The sequence below is a fragment of the Zea mays genome, chromosome 3, assembly GCF_902167145.1.
Source record: "Zea mays cultivar B73 chromosome 3, Zm-B73-REFERENCE-NAM-5.0, whole genome shotgun sequence".
Taxonomy (NCBI): Eukaryota; Viridiplantae; Streptophyta; class Magnoliopsida; order Poales; family Poaceae; genus Zea; species Zea mays.
The window spans coordinates 223,546,780-223,573,303 of record NC_050098.1 but is presented as its reverse complement, the minus strand read 5'-3'; the positions used below and the strand labels follow the sequence as shown (position 1 = coordinate 223,573,303).

Sequence of the window (26,524 nt, the reverse complement as noted above, 5' to 3'; positions counted from 1 at the left end):
CCCAAGAATCACCAAGCATTGTGATCTTAGGGGCGAGGGAGTGGAAAAATGGAGTTGCTTGCGATTTGGCAGAGGGGATTTATCTGGAGTGTGCTTTTGCTTTGAGCGAGATGGGAGTTGAGGGAGATGGTGGGGGGGTTTTATAGGCGAGCGGGGGTGTTCGGTTGCGGAGCAGTGGTGATGGAGTAGGTGCTACGCGGCAGCGGGTGCGATAAGGGGAGGGGGCCTGGTGTTGCCGGCGATGATGGTGGCGGTGGGTGCGCTACAAAGGTGGCGTGGGCGGCGGTAGTGCGCTGCAAAGGGGGGCGTGGGGCGGTGGTAGTGCGCATGGAGGCGGGCACGCGTGGGGGGGGGCACGGGTGAGTGGTGGGGTCGATGACCCTGATGTTTGTGGTCTCTGGTTCCAAGAATCTTTGCCTCTGTGTATGGTAATAACTCCTTCTGTCCTCTTTTCCTGTTTACTTTGACTTAGGGGCAGTGCTTTGATTCTCACGGTCGGTCCTTTTGACTGAGCGGCTGGACTGGCTTCTTCTGTAGCTTGTTCCAGGCTTCAAGGGTAAGCTTCCCGGTATCTTCTTGGGTAAGGCACTTTTCTCTTGAGATGGGTTAAGATGAGAATGGAAGCATAAGGTGGGGATTAGATCTAATTTGTGATCTATGTTTTTTAGAGAAAACCTTTCTTAAAAAAACACACAAGCTCAGCAATGATAAGCACAAACAAATCGAATGTTTTGAATAAGGGAAGAATAGAGTTTTTCCAAAGCACGGACTACTCAGATTCGGGGGCTAAGCATAACTACTATTGCTTGGCTCCTGAATTGAGAACTATGCTAAATGCAACTTATGAGCACTAACGTTAAAGCATCACATATGCACTCAAAAGGGAGGAAAACATCAAGCGAAATTCATTTTGAAATGCCCTAGGGGGCAACACAAATAGAGTTTTTCAAAGCACGGGACTACACGATTAACTCTCATACATGCAGGGCTCTAGCCAAAGTGAAGAAAAACTTCACTACCCAATGCATGCAGAGGACTGGGCATACTAACTTCAGACTAGACAACTTCTCTTCTGGCAGGGCTGGCACACAACTTCAATCTGAGACATCTCCTGGATGGGTCAAGAGGGAGCTGACGTTGATGACTTCTTCTGGCGGCGACTGAGATGGCAGGACAGGGTCGAACTCTTCTTCAAGCGGGACTGGCTCTTGTAGCTCCTCTGAGGGCGGCGGTGCTGGCGGGGTGCTTGCAGCTTCTTCCTTGACCTCAAGGGATGGTGCTGGAATCTTCTTCATGGTGAGGGGCTCAAACAACTCTGGCGGGGGATCTTGGGAGGATTCAGGGTGCTCTTGCTTATCCATAGCCTGAGGGGAGACTAGAATTCCTTCCAAGACTATGGCTCCTTCCGGGAGTTCCCAAGCCTTCTTTTCTCCTCTGATAGAGACCGAGTGACCTTCAAGAATCTGGGGGTCTTCAGCTCTCCTGGGTTGAACTGGGTTGGATGGAGCAGGCTCTTGGATCCGCAGGGCTCTACGTTGGTTATGGGTTACCAAGTAGGCCCCCATCAACTTCTGGATGTGCTCATCCTTGGCTTGCTTCAGGGCTTCAACAGCAATGACTTCACGACTTTCCAAGGCAGCTACACGGGCTTGAGCTGTGGTGAGATCCACATGGAGCTTACGGTTGAGCTTCTCTGCATCTTCTGCTCGAGCAATCATCTGACGGTGGTGCCGAGCCAAGAAATCATATTGTGCATCCAGGGTGAGCAGGTATGCAGTGAGGTACACGACTGTGGGGTCATCCTCAAGCAGCTGCTGCCCTTCCAATGCACGCATCCTGGCCATCCAAGCGGGACGGTTTCTCTGAAAGGGCGGAAAGAATCTGAGCGGAGTGTCAGCCACTTCTTCTTCATAGATCTGACACAGGGCCCTCAATGCCTTGCGAGCGACGACTTGGCAGGTGTCTTTGAATCTGTGACCAGCAGCAGTGACACTCCATTCCACATGGTGTGGACTGGATCCAATGTATGCAGTCACGACACACTTCTCTGTGCCATGCTCGACGAACTCACGACCATCATACTCTGGCTGGCTCCTGATTCCGAGGCGGACTGTGCATGCTCTCAGCAACTTCGGGAAACCATCTTCATTCTGGCAGAAGCTGGTTTGGCACTGAACCTCCATCTGACTTCTGAGAGAAGGAAAGGGGGAAAACATTTTTGAAATGAAGGGATGCGAGCAAGAATTTTTTTAAGAAAATAGTTTGGACTCAAAAACTTTTGATCAGGCTAAGGGTTACGTCCTGCGGCCAACCTAACAGCTCTGATACCACCTGAAGCGTCCCGAATCCTCTGGGACTCAAATGTGATACAATTACTAGTCCCAGGAGGCTAGTAAACACATTTATACATCAGATGATACCAAATCTGCTTAAACGAGACAAACCTACAAAGGTGGCGAACAACTTTAAGAGTTGGTCCACAACTCGGGACATATCATCAGAGTGGGGCTGAAGCAGCCCGATATACGCAGCGAAGCAATTCAGCGGTCCAACAGCCACAGGCAAGGTTGTGAACAGTCGTAACTCTTACCCGATCTCCTTTTTCTGAAAAAACAACAAATAAGCAAGGGTGAGTACAAACGTACTCAGCAGCCCACCTTCACCCGCGGAATGGGGAAATCAGATATAATGCATGGAATATGTAGAGCTCAGGATATTTGCAGAAACAGCAATATTTTATGCAGGGTTGTTTTGAAAAACATTTTGTATTTTGCAAAGTGCATCCTCTCCAAAAGGAGCAGGAAGTTTTTCAGTATTATAACAAAATCCCCTGGACTAAACCATCCAGGTATCTCAGCAGTTTCCCACTGGTTTTCCTTTTCAAAAACAGCTACTGGACTTCCCGTCCACCATAGCTCACGGCTCAACCGCCGAACCTTTTTAAAAACCACTTTTCTCAAAACCATCTCTTTTTTTTGGAAAACAAAACATTAATTGCCATACCATACCATACTCGTCCATTCCTGTGGACACAGACTATTCGAATAGGTTTTCAAACTCTGCGCAGAGGTGTACACTTTACCCACTAGTCCGGCTCTGCGATCTCATAGCTAGTGAGACCCGAATCCGAATCTCTTTCTTTCCTCGCACGTCCTAACCTTAATGGTTATCCGGAAGGAGTCAGGCCACCACCATGTCCAAACCGGACAAAACTTTCCCCCTCCTTATCCTCCCGGTGCTCCCCAGCCTTCATAACCCTGGGGTTGGACCGTACGAGTTCAGATTGAGTGACTGCCCACACAGTCTCGAGTGGTTGTACTATTAAAGAGTACAGGTAGTGAAGATGACAAATCGGTCCTTATATGAGGGGACAATCCTTCTGCTCACGCCTAAACCAGCTGAGCCAACACCTTAGGCCCTCCCCTAAACCAGGGAGTCCCTGATTATCCCTACTCAAAGGTGATAAGGGTGAAAACCCTTCATCATACACATTTTGAAAAACATTTTCTTTTGAAAACTCACACCTTTCCTCAAATCATTTGTAACAAATATATCAGGGATTGATTGCGGCAAGCGGCTGGGTGGCCATAATAACTTGTCTTAAAATCATATCATGCATAAAATAACAGGCTGAGGGTTGTGGTTGTAAAACATAGGTAATTTATGCATCAAAGGGATCCAGTGAGCTTGCCGTGCTTATCCGGCGAAGGGGGGAGGGGAGCTCGCGGAACTGGCTTCTGGCTCCACCGCCTAGCGTAGACTTGCAGATCTGGCCTCCATGAGACGGCACGAACGCTCCGATAACTATGCAACATGAACAAGCAAACATACAAACCAGCAAGTATACCAACAAATATTTAGTATAGTGGTCAGAATAGCGATATATGGATGGGTAGAGTCTTGAGTAGAATCTGTGTCATGTGGTGTTGTGATATTACTGGTGGTGGAGCGGAGGTGCTTACCAGGAGGGTGGACTGGAGGCGAAGCGACACTATGTGTGTAGCCGGCAGAGCAGAGTAACTGAGTGGGTGGGGTGTTTGCCTTGGCTGAGGGTGTTGAGTGTGTGTGGAGAGGGAGAGGGTAGCTGGGTGTATTTATAGCTGGGTGTATGTGGTGTAGCACAGTGAAGTTCACTGTTGGTGAGAATAGTGACGAATGAATCGTCTGACTTAGTATGAACAGGAGAGTTATAGGCAGAATATGGGACAAGAGTATTTTTGGAGTTTTCTGGAATATGGACCATGCTTAAGGGATGACATGGTTGGGTAGGGAATAGTTTGATAAGAATTTAGAAACGAGATTTATTGGAATCTGAGTTTGGGAGCCTGGTTCGAAGGATTCTCAAAGTTAAGCGTGCTCAACTTGGAGAAACCTAGGATGGGTGACCAGATGGGAAGTTCCCTACTGGAAGAAAAATCACAGTCACCGGAGTTCGTATGACTGGAATATGGGTCTGGCTGGTCTTAGGTGGACTGGACAACATGATGTACGAGTAGTTGAAATTTGGGATGACTAGATGACCGATGAATAGTAACGATGATCAGCAACGATGAATAGTGGCGATGGAAAAGAAATTATAGATATCATCGATGAATAGTAACGATGATGAATAGTAATGATAAATAGTAACGATGATGAATAGTGTATGTGAATAGTAACGATGAATAGTAATGGTGAATAGTAATGGTGAATAGTGATAGTGAATAGTTCGTATGAACGAACGATGAACGATGAATAGGAACTATGAACGAACGGACGAACGATCGAATGATCGGACGAACGAACGATCGGAATTTCGGCAGCATAACGGCAGGAAAAGATTATTTGGACGGACGAACGATCGAATGATCGTACGAACGAACGATCGGAATTTCGGCAGCATAACGACAGGACAAAGATTATCTAGAAGAACGATGAATAGGGACTATGAACGAACGATGAACGATGAATAGGGACTATGAACGAACGATGAACGATCGAATGATCGAACGAACGAACGATCGGAATTTCGGCAGCATAACGGCAGGACAAAGATTATCTGGAAGAACGATGAATAGGGACTATGAACGAACGATGAACGATGAATAGGAACTATGAACGAACGATGAACGATCGAATGATCGAACGAACGAACGATCGGAATTTCGGCAGCATAACGGTAGGAAAAAGATTATTTGGACGAACGAACGGACGAACGATCGAACGATCGAACGAACGGACGAACGAACCAAGAACAGGGGGACGAACGATCGAAGAACGATCGAACGATCCTTGTGCTAGTGTGTGCTTGTGTGGAACATGGAGTGGGTGTGTGTGTGGGGGGGGAGAGAGTTGCCATGAAATGGCTTGGGGTGGGATGAGAGGAGGCCCTTGCCCCTCTATTTATAGCCATGGTGGGGGGATTAGGGGGAGGGATGAGAGGATTAGTGGGAGGATGAGAGGATTAGTGGGAGATTAGCATGTATTTGTCTTGTATAAGTGAGATTTGCTTGTAGAGCTCACCGTATGACACTGGAGGCATACGTATACGTATGAGCATGAGGAAAGTTATGAAGAAAATATTTATAGGGACTTGAAAAATGATTCTGAAGGTATTTCTCAGGAGGAAAATATCTGGAGATATATCGGTGGAATATTTGGGCAGTATTTCTGGAAAGAACTTGAAGAGGATCACTAGGGAAATATCTGGGCAGTATTTCTGTAAACAATTTGAGGGGGATCACTGAGGAAATATTTGTAGGGTATTTTGAGGAGGATTTTAGAGAGAATATAGACCACTATACTTTATTTGTTGATATCAACTCGCAAACAAACATTTTGAAATGAAATTTGAAATTCATTTTGAATTTAGGGCGAGTTTGAGAAAATTTCAGAATTTGAATTTTTGGGATGCTACATCTACTACGAGACCGATTCTTCCTCTCTTCGCTATCCTCGCATTTCTAAATGCGCTCCTTTACTTTCAGTACCCCTTGGCAAACCACCATATTTTGATGGTTAAGATTATTGTATGTGGAGTGATAAAATTAGGCACCACCTAACCTCACTCTACGAAAGTATATGGGATATTGTGGAATTTGGAGCACAGGTATCACAGGTAAGCGATGAGGACTACGACTCCGATGAGGCCGCCCAAATAAGATAATTCAATTCCCAAGCCAACTCTATACTCCTCGCCTCCTTGTGTCGAGAGGAGAACAACTAGGTGCAAGGATTGAAGAGTGCCAAAAAAATTTGGGACGTCCCCAAAATGGCGCATGAAGGGAACAAGGTGACCAAAATCACCAAGCGTGAAACGATCGAGGGAGAACTCGGTTGATTTGTTCTCAACAAAGGAGAGGAGCCACAAGCAATGTACAACCGGTTGAAGACGATGGTCAACCAAGTCCGCAACCTCGGGAGCACTAAGTGGGATGACCATGAAATGGTCAAGGTTATTCTAAGATCTCTTGTTTTTCGTAATCCCACTCAAGTGCAACTAATTTGTGGAGATCCTAGATATAAACAGATGTCTCCCGAGGAGGTAATTGGCAAGTTTGTGAGCTTTGAACATATGATCAAAGACTCTAAACATATTGTCAACTTGGAGTAAGGCGCTACCTCCACACCCGAGGTGCAACCCGTTGCGTTCAAAACAACAGAAGAAAAGAAGGAAGAGTCTACACCAACAAGTAGACTTCCAATCGACGCCTCCAAGCTCGACAACGAGGAGATGGCTCTTATCATCAAGAGCTTCTGGTAAATCCTGAAGCAAAGGAAGGGGAAGGACTACAAACCCCGTTCCAAGAGGGTTTGCTACAGGTGTGATAAGTCCGGTCATTTTATCGCTAAATGTCCATATACAAGTTATAGTGACAGGGACGACGACAAGAAAGGGAAGAAGAAGATGGAAAAGAAAATATACTACAATAAGAAGAAAGGTGGCGAGGCGCACATGGCGCGGGAATGAGACTCCGACGAGAGCTCCACCGACGAGGACGCTGCCAACATCTCCGTCAACAAAGGTCTTCTCTTCCCCAACGTCGGCCACAAATACCTCATGGCTAAGGATATCAAAAGGAAGAAGGTACATTCTAGAGATACCCCCAAATACACTACTTCCGATGATGAGGGTAGCTCTAGTGATGATAATGATGATTTGACTTCTCTTTTTTCAAACCTTACCAAAGATCAAAGAAGAAAAGTAATGAATTGATAGAAACATTAACGAGAAGGATGATATCTTGGAATGTCAAGAGGACGTGCTCGTTAAGGAAAATAAAAATTTTGTTAAGCTAAAAGATGATTATGCTCTTGAAGTGGAAAAATGTGAAAAAATTTCTAAAGAGCTTAATATTTGCAATGATTCAATTTATTGTCTTAGAACTAAAAATGTTAGTTTAATTGCTAAGATTGAAGAATTCAATGCCTGCAAACCCTCTACATCTTCTTTTGAGCATGTCACTATTTGCACTAGATGTAGAGATATCAATATTGATGCTATGAATGATCACCTTGCTATGATTAAAGAACAAAATGATCACATGGCCAAATTAAATGCTAAAATTGTCAAGCATGAACTAGAGAATGAAAATTTTAAATTTGCTCGTAGTATGCTTTATAATGGGAGACGCACTGGCATTAAGGATGGCATTGGTTTCCAACAAGGAAGCCAAAGCAACGTCAAACTTAATGCCCCTAAGAACAAGCTTTCTAACTTTGTTAAGGGCAAGGCACCCATGGTTCAGGATAGGGAATGTTACATTTTATATCCTGAGAACTATCCTGAGCACAAAATTAGAAGAATTCATGCTAGGAAATCTCATTCTGTTTCTCATCATGCTTTTATGTATAATAATGAGGCTTCTAGCTCTAGGCATACAACTCATATCAAAATGCCTAAGAAAAGGATTATTAATGCATCAAATGAACATAGTATTTCATTTAAGACTTTTGATGCATCATTTGTGCTCACTAACAAATCAGGCAATGTAGTTGCCAAATATGTTGGGGGCAAACACAAGAGTCCTAAGACTTGTGTTTGGGTACCCAAGGTGCTTGTTTCTAATGTGAAAGGACCCAAGACCGCTTCGGTACCTAAGAAAAAGGCCTAAATTTGTTTTGTAGGTTTATGCATCCGACAGGACAAGTTGGATAATCGATAGTGGGTGCACAAACCACATGACTGGGGAGAAAAGAATGTTCTCATATGAGAAAAATGATGATCTCCAAAGAGAAATCACATTCGGGGATGGAAATCAAGGTTTGGTCAAAGGTTTGGGTAAAATTGCTATATCTCCTGATCATTCCATTTCTAATGTTTTTCTTGTAGATTCTTTAGATTACAACTTGCTTTCTATTTCTCAATTATGTAAAATGGGCTACAACTGTCTATTTGCTGATGTTGGTGTTACCGTCTTTAGAAGAAGTGATGATTCAATAGCTTTTAGGGAGCGTTAGATGGTCAGCTATATTTAGTTGATTTCAATGATAACAATGCTGAACTAGACACTTGCTTAATTGCTAAGACCAATATGGGTTGGCTCTTGCATCGCAGACTTTCTCATGTTGGGATGAAGAATCTTCACAAGCTTCTAAAGGGGGAGCACATTTTAGGACTAACAAATGTTCATTTTGAGAAAGATAGGATTTGTAGCTTATGTCAAGCAGGGAAGCAGGTTGGAGTTCATCATCCACATAAGAACATCATGACGATCGAAAGGCTGCTTGAGCTACTCCACATGGATCTATTCAGACCGATCGCTTACATAAGCATCGGCGGGAGTAAATATTGTCTTGTTATTGTGGAAGATTATTCTCGCTTCACTTGGTTGTTCTTTTTGCAGGAAAAATCTCAAACCCAAGAGACCTTAAAGAGATTCTTAAGACGGGCTCAAAATGTGTTTGGATTGAGAATCAAAAGGATTAGAAGCGATAATGGAACGGAGTTCAAGAACTCTCAAATTGAAGGATTTCTTGAGGAGGAGGGCATCAAGCTTGAGTTCTCTTCTCCCTACACACCTCAACAAAACAGTGTTGTGGAGAGAAAGAATAGAACTCTATTGGACATGGTGAGGACCATGCTTGATGAGTACAAGACATCGGATCAGTTTTTGGCGGAGGCGATTAACATCGTCTGCTACTCCATCAACCGTCTCTACCTTCACCGAATCCTCAAGAAAACATCATATGAACTCCTCACTGGTAAAAAGCCCAATGTTTCTTATTTTAGAGTTTTTGGGAGCAACTGCTTTATTCTTATTAAAAGAGGTAGAAATTCTAAATTTGCTCCTAAAGCAATAGAAGGTTTTTTACTTGGTTATGACTCAAACACAAGGGCATATAAAGTCTTCAAAGTCCACTGGATTAGTTTAAGTTTCTTGTGACGATGAGATTAATGGCTCTCAAGTAGAGCAAGTTGATCTTGATGAATTAGATGATGAAGAGGCTCCATGTGTTGCACTAAGGAACATGTCCATTGGTAACATGTGCCTAAAAGAATCCAAAGAGCCTTCACAAGCACAAGATCAACCATCATCTCCACCAACTCAAGATGAGGAAATGGTTCAAGAAGAAGAGGATGAAGATCAAGACGATGAGCCACCTCAAGAGGAGGACATTAATCAAGGGGGAGATGAATATGATCAAGATAAGAAAGATGGTCAAGAAATTCAGGATCAAAGACCACCGCACCCAAGAGTCCACCAAGCAATTCAAAGAGATCACTCTGTTAACTCCATTCTTAGTGACATCCACAAGGGGGTAACCACTCTATCTCGAGTTGTTAATTTTCATGAACATTACTCTTTTGTGTCTTCTATTGAGCCATACAGGATAGAGGATGCACTAAGAGATCCGGACTGGGTGGTGGCAATGCAAGAGGAGCTCAACAACTTCACGAGGAATGAGGTATGGCATTTAGTTCCACGTCCTAACCAAAATGTTGTAGGTACCAAATGGGTATTCCGCAACAAACAAGATGAGCATGGTGTGGTGACTAGGAACAAAGCCTGGCTTGTTGCCAAGGGATATTCATAAGTCGAAGGTTTGGAATTTGGTGAAACCTATGCACCCGTAGCTAGGCTTGAGTCAATTCGTATATTACTTGCCTATGCTACTTACCATGGCTTTAAGCTATATCAAATGGACGTGAAAAGTGCATTCCTCAATGGCCCTATCAAGGAAGAGGTGTATGTTGAGCAACCTCCCGGCTTCGAAGATAGTGAGTATCCTTCACATGTGTATAAGCTCTCAAAGGCGCTTTAAGGGCTCAAACAAGCCCCAAGAGCATGGTATGAATGCCTAGAGACTTTCTTCTCACTAATGGATTTAAAGTCAGAAAAGCTGACCCTACTCTCTTCACTAAAACAATTTCTAAAGACTTTTTTATATGCCAAATTTATGTTGATGATATTATCTTTGGGTCTACTAACAAGTCATCTTGTGAAGAGTTTAGTAGGATTATGATACAGAAATTCGAGATGTCTATGATGGGGGAGTTGAAGTATTTTCTTGGATTTCAAATCAAGCAACTCCAAGAGGGCACCTTCATCTGCCAAACTAAGTACATTCAAGATATTCTCAAGAAGTTTAGAATGAAGAATGTCAAACCCATCAAGACTTCCATGGGAACAAATGGGCATCTCGACCTTGACACAGGAGGTAAATCTGTAGATCAAAAGGTATACTGGTCGATGATAGGATCTTTACTCTATTTATGTGCTTCACGATCGGATATTATGTTTTCCATATGCATGTATGCAAGGTTCCAGGTAAATCCTAAGGAAGTTCACCTTAGGGCCGTGAAAAGAATCATGAGATATTTAGTTTATACTCTTAAGTTTGGGCTTTGGTACCCCAAGGGATCTACCTTTGATCTAATTGGGTATTCTGTTGCCGATTTTGTCAGATGTAAAATTGATAGGAAGAGCACATCAGGGACTTGTCAGTTTTTAGAGAGATCTTTGGTGTCTTGGGCTTCAAAGAAACAAAATTCAGTAGCTCTATCCACCGCCGAAGCCGAGTATATTGTTGCAGGACATTGTTATGCACAATTACTCTAGATGAGGCAAACCCTTAGGGACTATGGCTACAAGTTGAGCAAAGTCCCTCTCCTATATGATAATGAGAGTGCAATCCGCATGGCGGATAATCCCGTTGAACGCAGTCGCACTAAGCATATAGACATCTGGTATGACTTTTTGGGAGATCGCCAACAAAAGGTGATATCAAAATTGCTTATGTTAGCACCCACAACCAATTAGCCAATATCTTCACCAAGCCCCTAGATGAAAAGACTTTTAGCAAGCTTCAGAATGAACTTAATATCCTCGATTCTTGCAACTTTGATTGAAATCTTGCACACATTGCTCATTTATATACCTTTGATCATGTCTCTTTCATTTGGTACAAATGCATATTTCTTATTCTTCTTGTACCAAGGCTAAGACTAATGTGTTTCCAAGTGTATTGCTATCCTTAGTCTTAGATTGAAAAGAAAATTGAGTAATCGGCAAAGGCAAGGCTTCCACTACAACTCTGTCGGTATCATTTATCCTTTACCCTACTCGTGTATTTACATTCATATCTTGTACAAGGCCTCTAGTTCTCTTCGTTTTTGGCGCTTAATGCCAAAAGGGGAGAGAGTAATAGGCCCAAAACAAAAGGACCACACCACCACCCTGTTTCTATTTTTTTCAATTTCAAATCATTTGCAAAAACCATCTTGACAGCTAAGGGGAGAATTTATTCAGGGGGGCTTTTATTTAGCCAAAAGAAGAGCATTTGAAAAAGGAGGAGAATTTTCAAAAACTTCAAAATGTTTTTATGAATCATATTCTTATACCATTGGCTAATTGCAAAAGAATTTGAAAATACTTTTCCAAAAGATTTGCAAAAACAAGCTAAGTGGTGCAAATTAGGTCCGAAATGTTAAACATATCAAAACAATCATATATGCTTAAAACTGCTTTCATTTCATAGTAACTTATGCACAATTGCCAAAATGCAAACAAGCTACATTTTTACACTTTGTATTTGTTTTGGTTTGTGTTGGCATCAATCACCAAAAAGGGGGAGATTGAAAGAGAAATGACCTCAACGTTTCCTATAATCGATTTTGGTGTTTGATATGCATCACAAATCATATGGACTAACTAGTTTGCATAGTGGATATTTTCTCAGGTGCATAAAGTTCATATAAACATACAAAGAAAATGACCTTGGAGAATTCTTCACGATTGGAGCAAAACATAATTGGTGCGCGACCTTGGAGAATTCTTCACGATTGGAGCAAAACAGAATTGGTGCAGCATGCGGCGCACCGGACACTGTCTGGTGTTCTAATTAGAGCACTCCACGAACTGGTCGCTCTCGGGTTTTCTTAGTGAGTCCACTAAAATTTATCGGACTGTCCGGTGTTCCAGTCACCGGACTGTCCAGTGGACGGATGGGCATAATGGTTCTCCTTTTTTGCGAACTTGCAAGATTGTCGAGGTTCTCCTAAACCTTGGTTTGTACAATTGTACTCTTAACATAGCACAAACAAATTTATAACTGGACGCGATGTGAGCCTACAGTTTGCAGCTACGGGCTTTCAACCTGGCACATCAGGTCTCTAGGTTTCTTTTACATTTGCTTCCACTACTGCAGTATAACCGTAATGTAACACAGTGCAGGCAGAAGCTGCGGGCGTGAGGAAATCGATACAAATACAAGGCTACGAAACCTCAGATTAGACATTTGTTTTGGCCACAGTACGAGAGATAAACCAAGTATAGATCCTAGTAATGGAACAGCATCGGTATTCACCTTAGAAAACAGCAACATAGAAGGCTTGACATCCATTCATCACCATCAACGATCTAACGTTGCTAAGTTCAAATTTGCTAACGACTATTTGGACCCCGCGGCGCAAATGTAAACTGCTGGCCTCCCTGCTCAGAGAAGCGCATCATCTTGGGCTCCATACCCGGAGGAAACTGCTGGGTGCCATACATTGGGAACTGTGGCATTGGTTGTCCAGGACCCTGTGAAAACGGCAGGCCTCCAAAACCTTGAGCTTGCATCATCTGAAGACCCGGAGGTAGCTGCTGCCCACTGAGGGCAGGGTAAGGCATTGTCTGTGGCCCAGGTGCGTTTGGAAGTGGATGGCTTCCGTTGCTGAGATACTGCATGAATTGGGCTGAACCTGGAGGTAGCTGATAATTTACATGACCTGACATATGTTGACTTCCTTGGCCTGAAGGCTGCACCATTTGAGCTTGAGCTGAGCCCTGAGCAAACTGCAGGGCACCATAGCCTGGGAACCGTGCAACAACACCAAGTGGGCCTTGTAGGATGGCCTGATTAGGGTAATGCGGAGGCCCTCCAGAGGAAACAACAGGTGCTTGCAGGAGTGGCTCACTGGAAGGATTAGAAGGTAGAGCAACTGATGGATCCCCTGGTGGCATTACTGAATTGGTGGCTGCAGAAGGAACACTACCCTGTGCTGGTGGAATAGCAGCACCAACGCTTGGTATTGGCTGAGGACCAAGAATGGAAGGTTGATCACTGCTTGGAGTGGCATTCCCCTTGGTATAATCTCTACCTCGCTCATTGTTAACCTGAAAAGAGATCATGCAATCAATAAATAAGCTTTTCAAATCATCAACAGATTCAACATTATCTCATTTACTCTTTGCAGTTTGTAAGGCAAGGTTGGCTCATACAGATTGGATTGATTAGAGGAGGTGCAGTGTACACACATATATAGGCAAGGATTCATAGACTTGGTTTGGAGAAATAGTACTAATCAAGGATATCCTGCCAGCCTATCTCTCTCTCTCTCTCTCTTTGTAGAATACGCAGGAGAGCGCTTTGTATCATTGCATTAAGGAGATCTGCATATCCTGCCTATCTCTAATCATACTACCAAACATACAATAGGCGCCAGGCCTACATCCGTTGGCCCAAAAGGGGCCAACTGAGTGAGTGTAAACTCTATCCAACACAATTCACTCAAAATGTTTTATATTCATATTTATTTTGTAGCACGACAAAGCACCATGGACTACAGGAAAATTGATCATATGGAGGAACTGCTAGAAATTACCTTAACATTAAGCTCAGTATGGCGTGAAAATGTGAGGTGCAGTTTGCAGTAGCCACCTTCATAGATGCTGTGCCCTTCTAGTGCTTCTTTTGCTGCATACGCAGTTTGAATGTCTACCAAAAGAAGTACACAGAACTTGAGAGACATGACATGCATGGGCAGCTAAATTGTGTCCTAACAAGTTGGTTTTTACCTGGATACTGGATCAATGCTTGAAAGCCATTCTTCTCAAAAATAGCAATCTTCTGTACAAATCCAAAAGCTGAAAAGACCTGACGATTACAGGATATCAAAAAGTTGGTGAAAACTGCATGTATTAGCTACCATAATTGTTTACTTTGACAGATTACCTCATGAAGCACATCTATTGTAACAACATATTGCATGTTCTCAATAGAAGCAAGCAGTATATTGCTCTCTGCTTCCTGTTTTTTTCCATCCTGGTCATAACAGTGTGGACACAATAACTATATTAGCAAATTTAGCATAAGCACAAAATCAAAGCATATATGCTCAAAAGTAAGAAGTGCTACCGGTCCAGAGCCATCTTTAGCAGAGTCCAGAAAAGGAAGGTAAGGATTAGTGAAGTCCCTAAAGAAAACAGCAAAGGATAATCAAGAGTCATATGATTCCTTGAATATTACAAACCACCCAGATTTATAAAGTAATGATCTGACAGACAAAAATACTTTTCCATGCAAAATGAAACAATTCAATGGGTAAAACTCGCAGAATCCATCCATCAAACAGGATGTAGAATAAAAAATCTCGCTTGACAACTGAGTAAACCTTACCTACTCCTGTGGCTCTGATACTTGACGTTGAGAACACTGTGTGCTGAATAGGTTATTCTCAAAGTGCAGGCCACATCCAGTTCTGGTAGCAAATAGCTGCAACACAAGACAAATAATTATACATTTGTCTTGCGAAAGAGTACAGAAGAAAATTAATAATCAAAAGCAATACCTAGGAATGCATCTACCATCCAGTGCAGCTTTTGCAGATGTTGCAGTTTCAGCATCAGAAAACTGAATCAAAGCCTACAGGCAAGATTAAAAAAACATAACCTTAGATAAAAGTATTTGAGCCTGGTCAAAGAAAAATATAGAGAAATCATGATAGTGCTATCTATGGATGACAGATGAGACATGTGACAGAATGAATAAAGTAAAACCATCACCTGATAACCAGATGCTTTCTCAAAGGTAGCGATCTTATGAACAAATCCGAAAGCAGAAAATACCTGTGCACACATACGTCAACTGTTAATACCACATGTGAAACATTATAGTAAAACCAAATGCATGCACCAATATATCTGGAAAGTGAAATGATCTTAAATTGAAAGTGGCAGCCAAAGGTTGTCTGATCTCTACGCCAAACAAAATTAATATTTATACAAACATACAGAAAAGCTTACAACTACAATAAAGTTTTTGTCGGCAATAACCAATAACAATGAATCAAGGGTACTAGCAGACTAGCACACAACTGTACATGTTCAAAACCTTTCAACCTGCTAGTACAGATAATGCAGATGAATTTATCATCACTCCTGGGTAAAATTGTGACATCAAGCTGTTATTAAAGTATTAGAATCAAATCAATCAATGCATTTCTAGGCTTTGTAAGGATTGTCTAGAGAAAGAGATCAGAAACGAGCACAGCTAACAAGCATTCATTCATGCGCCAGTAACAAAGTGATCAAATCTACAATATTCACAGTGGAAAGTGAGTGAAACTCATTAAACTGTTCAGACAGATGTTTCTTTATGAACTGATAATCCACATGTTCCAATTTTGAAGCTCGCCTTAACAGCGTATTAAAGGTGCGTCAACCAAATGACACTATGGAGGATAAACACAAGATAGTTCTTGTAATTAACACATAAAAGATTGCAAAAGAATTATAATCTAATCATCATGTAGAAGATTGTAAAGTAATTCTTTTAATCAACATACAGATGCAAATAACTCGAGTTGGTAGCTTGCAGATCTGTAATAAGGAGCTAAAATCCTGCTTGAAAGATGGTATTAAACCGTTACACAAATCAGTGCAACCAAATGACAAATTTGTGCCAATCAAGTTCATTATATTTACCTTATGGGCCATTTGGATCTATTCATTTTGAAGGAATTGAAATTTACTTAATAGAGTAGTCTATTTGGCTTGGAATTTGATATTCCGCCACTTTCCACAGTTCAGATATAAGACTATCTCAAATTCATGGGGGTGGAGGATAGAAAATGATTTTGTGTATCAGTGGAATATGTTTCTACTCTGCAACTTATAAGACACTCTTCTACTCACTCCTCTGTAGTAAAAATGCAGCACATAAATATCTCCCACATATTGCTAATAAAGTAATAATAGTATACAAATATATTTTGCATAAAACTATACTAGCTTAATTGATATTTGCCTAAATTACTATTATTAGAATGGAATTCAATTCCGAGGATCCAAACGGGGCGTTAGTGAAAACAAGAATATTTATTTACTATTATTGATGCATTACATTTTATGTTCCTTTTCTCTTTCTTTTCCCTTACTAAATCCAGAGAAGAGCACTTGATAATAATCATACAAATATGCCAGCTACCAATGTAACCAATCAGAAACGACCTCCATTGAGAAAAATGCATCCACCAACCTTAGGCACTAACTAGATACAACTTATAATAACAACTAAAACGGACATCGACGAAGGTAGATGTGACCAACCCTAAGAGGGTACTTGGATGAAAGGGTATGGGAGGGGAAAGGTAGGGAGAAGAGGTGCAGGGGAGGGAGGGTAGGGGAGGAGTAGGGCAGCGATGAGTAAGGGAGAGGAAACAAACACAGACATGTGTTCCAGATGCTTCCTGCCATGATACTCCGTGACAACGGCTTGCTAATCCATTCAGATCATGCAAAACAATGTGCTAGAAGTTACTAAGACAGTCCTGGCACATCAAAGTATTCCTGCAGATAAAATCAGTTGGCCTAAATAACATAAATCTCGATGCAACTGTTAACATCCTTACCACGTGTAGAACATCAATGCTGACAGAATCTGGTGCAACACCCTCCATTCCCACAAGCAAAACGTTGCCTGAACCTTCCCCAGTTGCCTTGTTGTTGACAATCTCCTGTCTATTTGAGTACTGAAGGTACACATTTTTCCCTCTTACCTGTGCTGGCTCTGTTGACGATGCGTAATATGATATCATGGCAATAGCTTGATTTTGGTCGCCCTGCAAAACAATAAAAGGAATTAAAAAGAACATGCAGTCACATATCACAGCTGTTTCACCAGACGATAAATCATCCCCCCCCCCTCCAAGACAAATTTCCACAGATATTTCAGTGGTCTCACTTCTCTTTACCAAAAAGGAAGTCCATGATAATATAATCATGGGGTTTTTTCTTGTGCCAAGACTTCATAATGGGGTTAAGATTGTTCTTTTTCACCACATATCATAGAACCTAGGCGACAAGAAACAGAGGGGGGGGGTACAACCATTACTAATTGCAGTCAAATCGAATTGGTCAGTTCCAAATTCCAATGACAAACCTCCTATGCAACTGGCACATCCAACTGGCTGATTTAAGTAACAGCAACATGAGCCAGAGAACATAGCTTCTCCCCCAAAACTAACTGGATAACTAATGTACTGTATATTACAACCACTTTGCCACAATTCAGTACTAATGATCCGGAAGTCCGATCTACATAGTCTGATACTCTGGTTCTGACATCTCCGTGTCCACCAGACAGACAAGTGGCTGGCCAATACGAGTCAGGCTCGCTAACATAAGCAGGAGGGAAAGCTGGTAGTACTCACGAATTCGATGAATGCCTGATTGCGGTTGGCGCCGACGCCGCACTTGGTGTTGACGACCTTGCCGAAGGGGGTCCCCAGCTCGACCAGCTCCTCTGGAGTGCAGTCCCACGGCAGATTCCGCAGGTGGAGCACCTTCGACGGCGGCTGCGTGTACCGGAACTGCGGCTGCCCACCGGAAGCCATCCCTCCCGAATCTTATCCTCCAAACCTACCGCGTCATCAGTGGTAAGTAAACCGCATCAAGGAAGTCTTTTGCAATAAAAATAGAAAACTCTCGTAACCATGGATCCAAGGGGTCCTCACCTTGCGGGTGGCGACCGACGGCGGCGAAACGAGTGGCCGGAGCGGACGAAGATGGGTTGGATTCGGGAACGTATCGCGGAATCGGTGCGGTCAATCAGTCCAATTTTCTAATGGATAGACGCCTAGGGTTCCGTATCGACCTCTGAAATCTGAATAGGCCCGTTGATAGGTTATAATAATGGGCTTCGAGCCTTCGGCCATGCAGTAGAGTCCCGGAATCCTACAGCCCAAAATCCCAAACCACCACCGAGAAGCCAGAAGGCCAGCCCAGTTTGGACAACTCTTTTCCTCGTGTTCGGAGAAATTTGGAATTATGTCATTATAATAAGTGGTTTAGCGACTTTATTATTAATTGAATAGGCTTCGGCTTAATAGCATTAAGAAGTGGTTTAGCGACTTTATTATTAATTGAATAGGCTTCGCCTTAATAGCATTACAGAGTATAGGTCTAATTTTATAATGGTATTCAGACAAATCCTATTCAATTAATAGAAAAGTGGCGAAACTCACTTCTCATAATGATATAGGCCCTATTTAGGAGAGCATTTCAAGAATTTCAAGTCTATTTCAGCTTCTTCTATCCAAATAGGTACAGCTTTATGAGCTCTAACTTCAAAAAAACTGAAACTATAGACCAGTTTCATGAAATTTTTCAAGTTCCTCAAAGGGTGCTTAAAAACATTGTTTTCATACCTCCTCGTGAAGTTGCACAAAAATTGCTCATCATGTCATTGGTTACATGATCTAACGATTCAATTCTCTTTCTTCACCCGCTAATCATCATAGGTAATTAAAAAAATTCACACAAATTAATCGTATCAAGGAAATCCCAGTATTTAGGGTCAAATATATCAAGCTGAAAATAATCGCTATCATGCCCCATAGGTGAATTTTTCAAGTTAACATTAATAGCAGCGACATTCATATTAACAAAGGATAATAATGAGTCGATGCACATTTTTAAAAAAAAAACACCTTGATCTCAGATCCCTGCTGGCTAGATTGGTCTCGTGCAGACCTGCACCTAAAGTTCGTGTACGTGTTGTTGTTGTCCTAAGAGTCGACCCTCCTAATCCCCATAGTTGAGCAGCGATGGCGTTGTGGGGACGAGAAATTACGGCAGGATCTGCAAGCCAACGAAAATTCACGAGCGACTCGTGATTAGATCAAGGACTACTCGTGGAAACAGAAAGGATGCACGTTAGACGTACGAGATTCCCTCAAGAGATCAATTGTTTACTGTAGTAAGCCTTAAATAATATAATTATAAATGCTACACTGTCAATATTTATGACCTGCCTGTAACCCTAAGATAAGATAGTGTTTGGTTGAGGAGTTAAGTAGAACGGAGTCGTTCCATCCCTGATTATAGGAACGGAGCCGCTCTGTTCTGTGTTTGGTAATCTGGAACGGAGCGGCTCTGTTTTTTGTTTGGTTGCAGAGTGAACGGAATGGAGCGTGACTGTGAGAGCGGGATGGGAACGGAGCGGCTCCGTCCGGTTGATTTTTTAGAGCGGATTGGTTCCGGATCTGAGGAGAATATTCTCTAATTGGAGTCATTCCGTTCTAGTTACTTTGTAACCAAACAACAACAAAACTGGAACAGAATAGCTCCGTTCTACTTGACTCTTCAACCAAACACTACCAATTGGAGTTAATGGAGATGTGAGACATGAAGAAACACAGTGCCGTGGCGCGACTCAACTCCGTTCCACGACCCTTGCGACGTATAAAGTTTTCTTTAGTCCGTCACACACCAATGACCAATGTATATGGCGTGACGGTAGCGATAGGAGGTGCCATGATGTTTGTGACATGCATTTTTAAAACACTAGTAAAAATTGTTCGTCCAAGACCAAAAGACAGCGACGATCACATGCCAGCCCACGGAAAGGGATCCTATCAGGACTCCGTCAAGCACGACGTCGCTTGCAACCGCAAGCTCATCGACGCCAGGTTCTTCAATAGGGATATGTGGCTCATCAACCCGGCCGTGGTGGACGCCAACTAGACACACGACATCGAGGGCCACCACACCCACATGCTCTCCACTGTCGCACGACGGATTCATGCCCCGCGCCAGCCTCTTCGGCTACACCACCGGCACCGCCAAGGGCGGTGCACCGCGGGCGCGCGTCGCTGCCTACATGGTCTGTTGGTCAGCATAGTGTGTCGTCGTCCTCGCGGGCTTCGAGTCCGCCAACCACGGCGGCGCCTACGTCATCTATGTCTCCTTCGGCCAGGACGTGCCCCTCGCTGATGACGCCAAGTCCCTTTTCCACAAGCTCGTCACGCTTGGTCACCTCCACACTGCTATCCACAGTGTCTCTATCGTATGCTCCACCGACAACTCCGGATCCTACGATGACACCGTCTTTGACGCTGCGCCATGGGTCACCACCATCGCCGCCACCACCATCGACAGGGACTTCCCTAATATCCTCACCCTCGGCAACGACGTGCGCCTTAGGAGGATAAGCCTCGAGTCTACCACACTGCACTCTAGTGCGTTCTACCCGATGGTCGACACTGCCAGGGCCAGCCCTTGGGGGTGCAGCCGGTGCCACCGCACCGGGCCCCACAAAGCTAGTGGGCCCCCACCCATCAAAAGTATTCTACGGACTCTTAACCCTGCAGCCTATAGAGATTAGCGATCAGCCGCCTGATCGCCTCCGCCTGCCTATTATATTCCACGCGACCACGCATCCGCCTGACGCCTGTTCGCCTGCCTGGCGTCCCGCTCGGCGCCTCGGCCGCTCTCGTGTCCTACCCCTAGGCTCCTCCGCTCCTGCAGTCCTGCGGCCTCCTGGTGGCTGACGAAGTCGAAGTGGCGATCAGCCCTCCCGCTCCCGCGACGGCGCGACATCTTGTCTCTTGAGTTATATGATGTTGAGGTATATGATCTTATTTCTGAATTGAAGATTTTGAAATTTACTCTACATATTGTCTGCTATGAAAATATTCGAGCATGTCAGAGATTTAGATTGCTATCCTAATGTCTCAATCGCTTATCGAGTATTATTTACTATGCCTGTGACGGTTGCATGTTGAGAGAAGCTTTTCAAAATTGAAATTATTGAAGAACTATTTGAGATCAACAATGACTCAAGATAGATTAAATGGTTTGGTAATTTTGTGCATTGAGAAGAAGTTGTTGGATGAGATTGATCTTAATGGTATAATCGACAACTTTGTATCACAAAATGTTAGAAGAAATTTTTAGCATGATATCATGTGATATGTGACAAGTAAGTGTTATGGCTCCAATTTATATTTGTCATCTTATAAATTTTAAGGCATGCATGGCATAGAAGTTTTTTTCCATTGAATGTTAAATAATTTATGTTTTTATATGTATATATATAGATTGTATATTAGGAGCCCTGGGCTTCCAATAACTAAAGGAAGCCCGGACCAGACAGTGCAATCCGGTCGAGCCGGACCACATCCGGACGTCTATAAAACAGGACCCGGAGTGCTAGGGTTCAGTTTTTCACGCCCCATCTCGATTCATTAGCGACGGCGGTTGCCCGATAGCGCGCGCGGCGGTGGACCCCGGCCAGTGGCTGCGGTGGCCGTGGCTCCCCGACCTCGACATGCGGTGGCGGCGGTTCCCAGGCTAGCGGTGGCGGCCCCCGATCCAGAGGGCGAGCGACGGCGGATCCCAGGCCGGTGGCCGCAACTCCATTACCTCGACGTGCGGTGGCGGAGGTTCCTCGATCCGCAGCGAGGCCCTTGTGCAGGCAAGCGGCGGCGTCCCCGAAGCCTCGAGGAGGCGACACTTCCAAGGCCGGCGAGCAAGCGACGCCCGTCGACGTGCGAGTAGCGACGACGACGCATGAGGCGCGATGTTCGAGCGAGCGACGTCACATAAGGGGCGGCGAGATGCGCGCAGCGATGATCGCGCGTGACATTCTCCGATCCGGCGCATTTTTCTTTTCGTTTATTGTGTTTTATGCCTACCACATGTATTATTTACGCTAAAAACTGTATGATTTTATGCTTTAACACAGAGTTCGTATATCAGTTTACTGCATGCACATTGGAAAGACAATTCCTTGATTTATGTTGTTCTTAATTTGCGCGCATGCATGGAAACTCCCACGATTTTGCCATAATTTTTGGATCTGTATAAAAATAGAAACCGCATGCATGCGACTGCCATGTTTTTCGGATCTGCCATAAAAATAGGATCGTAATAACAACCTACTAAAGCTATCAACCTCTAATTGACTCGGTATTTACGCTTATAATTGAGGGATTTTATGCTCAAAACTTAAGGTTTTTACGCTCCACCCGGAGATGCGTCCACCAGTGAACAACATGCCAGATTTTTTACGCAGTGTAATGAATTGCATAAATACCTACACCATGTAATATAATTTGTTTCAGTATACATCATAAATTAGTTCTAATGCGTTTAGTTGCATGGCTGTTGGAGGGATTCTATATTTATGAAGGAAATAAAACATTAAATGTGATTTTTTGTTTCTATGCATGCAATTCATTTCCTTTCATTGCATATTCTTTCCATCATAAATTCGTGTGCATGCAGCCTGTAGCAGATTTTTACGCAGTATACCGAATTGCATAATTATCTACACAGTGTAGCATATTTAGTATCAGTATATAGCATAAAATGGTCATTACGAGTTTTAGTTGCATGTCTGTTGCAGCGATCCTAAATTTATGGAGGAAATAAAGCATTTAAAATATAAACCACCACACATATCTTTCCTAAATTTACGCGCATGCAAGGGAACGTGTTTGACTCATGCATGCATTTTGCCATAATTTTAGAATATGTATAACCGCATGCATGCGGCTGCTATGTTTTTCGGATCTGCCATAAAAATAGGATCGTAATAACAACCTACTAGAGCTATCAATCTCTCACATTGGCTCGGTATATACGCTTATAATTGAGGGATTTTATGCTCAAAACTTAAGGTTATTACGCTCCAACCCGGAGGTGCGTCCACCAGTTAACAACATGCCAGATTTTTTACGCAGTGTAACGAATTGCATAAATACCTACACCATGTAGTATAATTTGTATCAGTATATATCATAAACTAGATTTAATGTGTTTTTAACTGCATGACTGTTGGAGGGATCTTATATTTATGAAGGAAATAAAACATTAAATACGATTTTTTGTTTCTATGCGTGTAATTCATTTCCTTTCATTGCACATTATTTTTATCATAAATTCGTGTGCATGCAGCTGGTAACAGATTTTTACGCAGTATATCAAATTGCATAATTATTAACACAGTGTAGTATATTTAGTCTCAGTATATATCATAAAATGGTCCTTACGCGTCTAGCTGCATGGCTGTTGCAGCGATCCTAAATTTATGGAGAAAATAAAGGATTTAAAAACAGAAACTGCCGCACATATCGTTCCTAAATTTATGCGCATGCATTGGATCGTGTTTGACTCATACATGCATTCCTTTTTTTGCGCTAATAGACGTGGGGCAGGTGGCGCACCCGACAGCCTGTTTGGGCGCGCTGGTTGAACCAGTTTGCAGGGGTGGTCGGCCTAGGCTTCCTTTAACTATTGGAAGCCTAGGGCTCCCGTTATACTTGCCCTATATATATATATATATATATATATATATATATATATATATATATATATATATATATATATATATATATATATATATATATATATATATATATATATATATATATATATATATAGTGGATGAGGCCTCCATATTGGATTTCGCCCCAGGCCCCAAAAAAGTCAGGAACGGCCCTGGACACTGCGAGCACCGCGTGCCACCTCCAACTTGTATGACGCTGCTAGCTGCGGGCTCGGCACCCTTGACCCTGTGATGGGATCGCGGGTGCAAGTGTGACTGATGAGGGATGGATGATTTAAATAAGCTAGACTGTTGAATTTGAGTAAGAGAAAAAGAAGATTTAGACTGATCTCATCCCTTGGTTTCAAAGATGGAATGACTATAGGTACTTTTGTTGGAGTGAGTGTTGCGAAATTTAAAGTGGTACTTTATATAGAGTTATAGATATAAATAGATTGGTTTTTTGGGCTGAAATAAAATAATGATTCCAGAAAGTCAATGAATAACCCTAAACTTCCCACTTTCGAGCGCCTCTTCTAACACACCTTATATTTCAAACTTCACTATATAAACACTATTGTCTACCATGCAAAACACATGGTCATATAACGATCCGGTGGTCACAGCCTCAGAAAGAACGAACCTTGACGGTATAGGTTAATGGCCTGGATGTCCAGGGCGCTAGCCATTGTGAGCGCCATGCTCCTCAAATTACTTGTGGACAACTTTCGCTGGTAGTTGACTAGTTAAGAATTTGTTTCTGATGCTGAATCTTTCTTTTCCATACACACTGGGGAGAAATCTAAAGACCGCTGGTAACAGCTCACATCCTCCATGAGAAGCTGCGTTACTGAAGTTTTCTGCCGGTACACAAGTGAAGTTGCAAGAGGCAAAATTCATCTTTTCTTAAGGCATACTATACTGTTACACATCTTCTAAAACATGATTGATATTTTCTGACGTTCTGTAAATTTTCTTACTGTGCTTTTGCAAAATTAGCATCATGTCATAACAAGATGTGCACAGGCTGAAAAACCGGTAACATCGTAGGCCCAGTTTAACATTATTTATCAGCACATGCTTGCATATATCATCTATATAAATCTAAGGCCTCGGTTTCATCTTTCCTGGTATTTTTTGGACCAGAACATCTCTACCTCTTCTGCTGTCCTTCCTGGGATTCTTCCTGCTATAATCTCCCACCTACATAATGCCATGGTATGAACAGCACAATCAGGGGAATGGAAGACATTATTTTGTCTGATTTAGTAACACATATATATATAGTGTACTGTGTACCTGTTCCCCACAAGCCTGTGCATTCTGGAAACAAGATCTTCCTCTGCTTCCGTGAAGTCAACAAGATGCTGTGCGGTGCTATTAGCTTCTGCAATAATTGTGAAAGGATATAGTTGATCACGAGAGTAAGAAAAAAAAAACATTAACAAACCATATAGAAATATATTATGGTTTGCCAATCCTATGTTCGCCAAGAGAATTTGCAATTTTCCTAGGAATAATTTCCCCCTATTTCGAAGGGGCTAAATCCTCTGCACTTCATTAGGCTGGTCAGATGGTAAATCACATGGCGTCCTGTTTGTCCCCACAGTTTTTGTCAGTTATAGTGTATCCTAAATGGTCACTGTTTACCATCTGTTTTAGTTTTCATGTATTCACTCTGTCCCAAAAAGAATGCAACTATGAGTTACATGCCGGTTAAATTGGTTCATGTTTGATCACGTTTTTAGTGAATAGTATTTAGATTTATGGCTCCAAATAAATTTATTATGAAAACACATCTTATAATAATCTAATCGTATTTATTTGTTATCATAGATATTGGTACTTTTTTATCTATAATTAATCAAATTTACGATACTATGACATAACACTGTGCTAGAATTGTATTCTTTTTGGGACGGAGAGAAAATAAAGCACGGAGGATTAGAATATGTTGGTGTGAGATCTCTTGAAATAACAAAGTCATATGAGCTATTATCTTGAACACAATGGTACTAACTAAAAAGCTACAAGTTCAGACTTCAGAAGAGGCAGCGAGCAAAGGTAAAGCAAAACAAAGCAAAGCAAGAAAATGGTGAACCTTTTGCTTCAGGGCGATCATTGTCTCTGAATTTCTTGTCCTGGCTACCACTGCTGCTATCCATTAGAGGGGTTAGGCTGTAGCCTGGAATGTTAAGGCTAGATGTTTCTTCCACCCTTGTAATCGCCTACTGGCCTATTGAGTCCCTGGACAAGATAGAGCTATGAGCCAAGCTCAGGCTTTTAAAGAGAGAGAATTGGTGGTTGCCTTTCAGACCTAGCTGTGCCGATTACGACTAGTGCCAATATCCCAAGGCTCTTTTTTTTTTTTGAATTGGCCAAGAAGATTGTGCCATCCATTGTCCTTTTTCTAGAGTTGGTACCATGTAATGTCTTTGATGATGTGTGAAGAACCTGGCTCAGAAGGCGAAAAGACAGCTAACTCAATTGAGCTTCACTGTCTACTTAACAGTAGTAGCGCAGTGGATAGAGACCCTGTTTATAGTCTTCCATACTCGATTTCTCTTGTGCCGTAGTTTCTGTTTTTTTTTCTCATATGTTAAGGAAAGAAGTATAAATTATTAAATGTTTTGCATTTTTTTCACTTTAAAGGCGTATAATTGTTACATGGAAATCAAAATATATTCGCGCCAGACAGGTCCCGTAGATTTCACTCACCTTCCAC

General features: G+C 42.6%; 2 protein-coding genes across 4 annotated transcripts; both read right to left on the bottom strand.

Moving 5' to 3' along the window:
* Positions 1 to 12,655: 12,655 nt before the first annotated feature.
* On the bottom strand, positions 12,656 to 18,403 carry LOC103651483 (polypyrimidine tract-binding protein homolog 1). 3 transcript variants are annotated; one of them, XM_020550545.3, is made up of 13 exons: positions 18,203 to 18,356; positions 17,900 to 18,107; positions 17,099 to 17,308; positions 16,919 to 16,965; positions 16,034 to 16,088; positions 15,252 to 15,314; positions 15,038 to 15,111; positions 14,866 to 14,961; positions 14,605 to 14,662; positions 14,422 to 14,511; positions 14,265 to 14,343; positions 14,072 to 14,184; positions 12,656 to 13,583 (listed from the first exon to the last, which is right to left on the bottom strand). In XM_020550545.3, exons 2-13 carry the CDS (start codon positions 18,080 to 18,082, stop codon positions 12,867 to 12,869), a joined length of 1,785 nt encoding a protein of 594 aa, XP_020406134.1. In that variant the 5' UTR covers positions 18,083 to 18,107; positions 18,203 to 18,356; the 3' UTR covers positions 12,656 to 12,866. The 3 variants fall into 3 exon arrangements, with proteins under 3 accessions (XP_020406134.1, XP_008675347.1, XP_035822376.1); XM_008677125.4 differs by lacking the exons at positions 16,034 to 16,088; positions 16,919 to 16,965 and having other exon boundaries at positions 18,203 to 18,403; XM_035966483.1 differs by lacking the exons at positions 17,900 to 18,107; positions 18,203 to 18,356 and having other exon boundaries at positions 16,919 to 17,017.
* Positions 18,404 to 24,627: 6,224 nt separating this feature from the next.
* Positions 24,628 to 26,308, bottom strand: LOC100278335 (MYB-like transcription factor ETC3). The gene is made up of 3 exons (XM_008677124.3): positions 25,901 to 26,308; positions 25,099 to 25,186; positions 24,628 to 25,002 (listed from the first exon to the last, which is right to left on the bottom strand). Exons 1-3 carry the CDS (start codon positions 25,962 to 25,964, stop codon positions 24,918 to 24,920), a joined length of 237 nt encoding a protein of 78 aa, XP_008675346.1. The 5' UTR covers positions 25,965 to 26,308; the 3' UTR covers positions 24,628 to 24,917.
* Between the last annotated feature and the right edge of the window lie 216 nt (positions 26,309 to 26,524).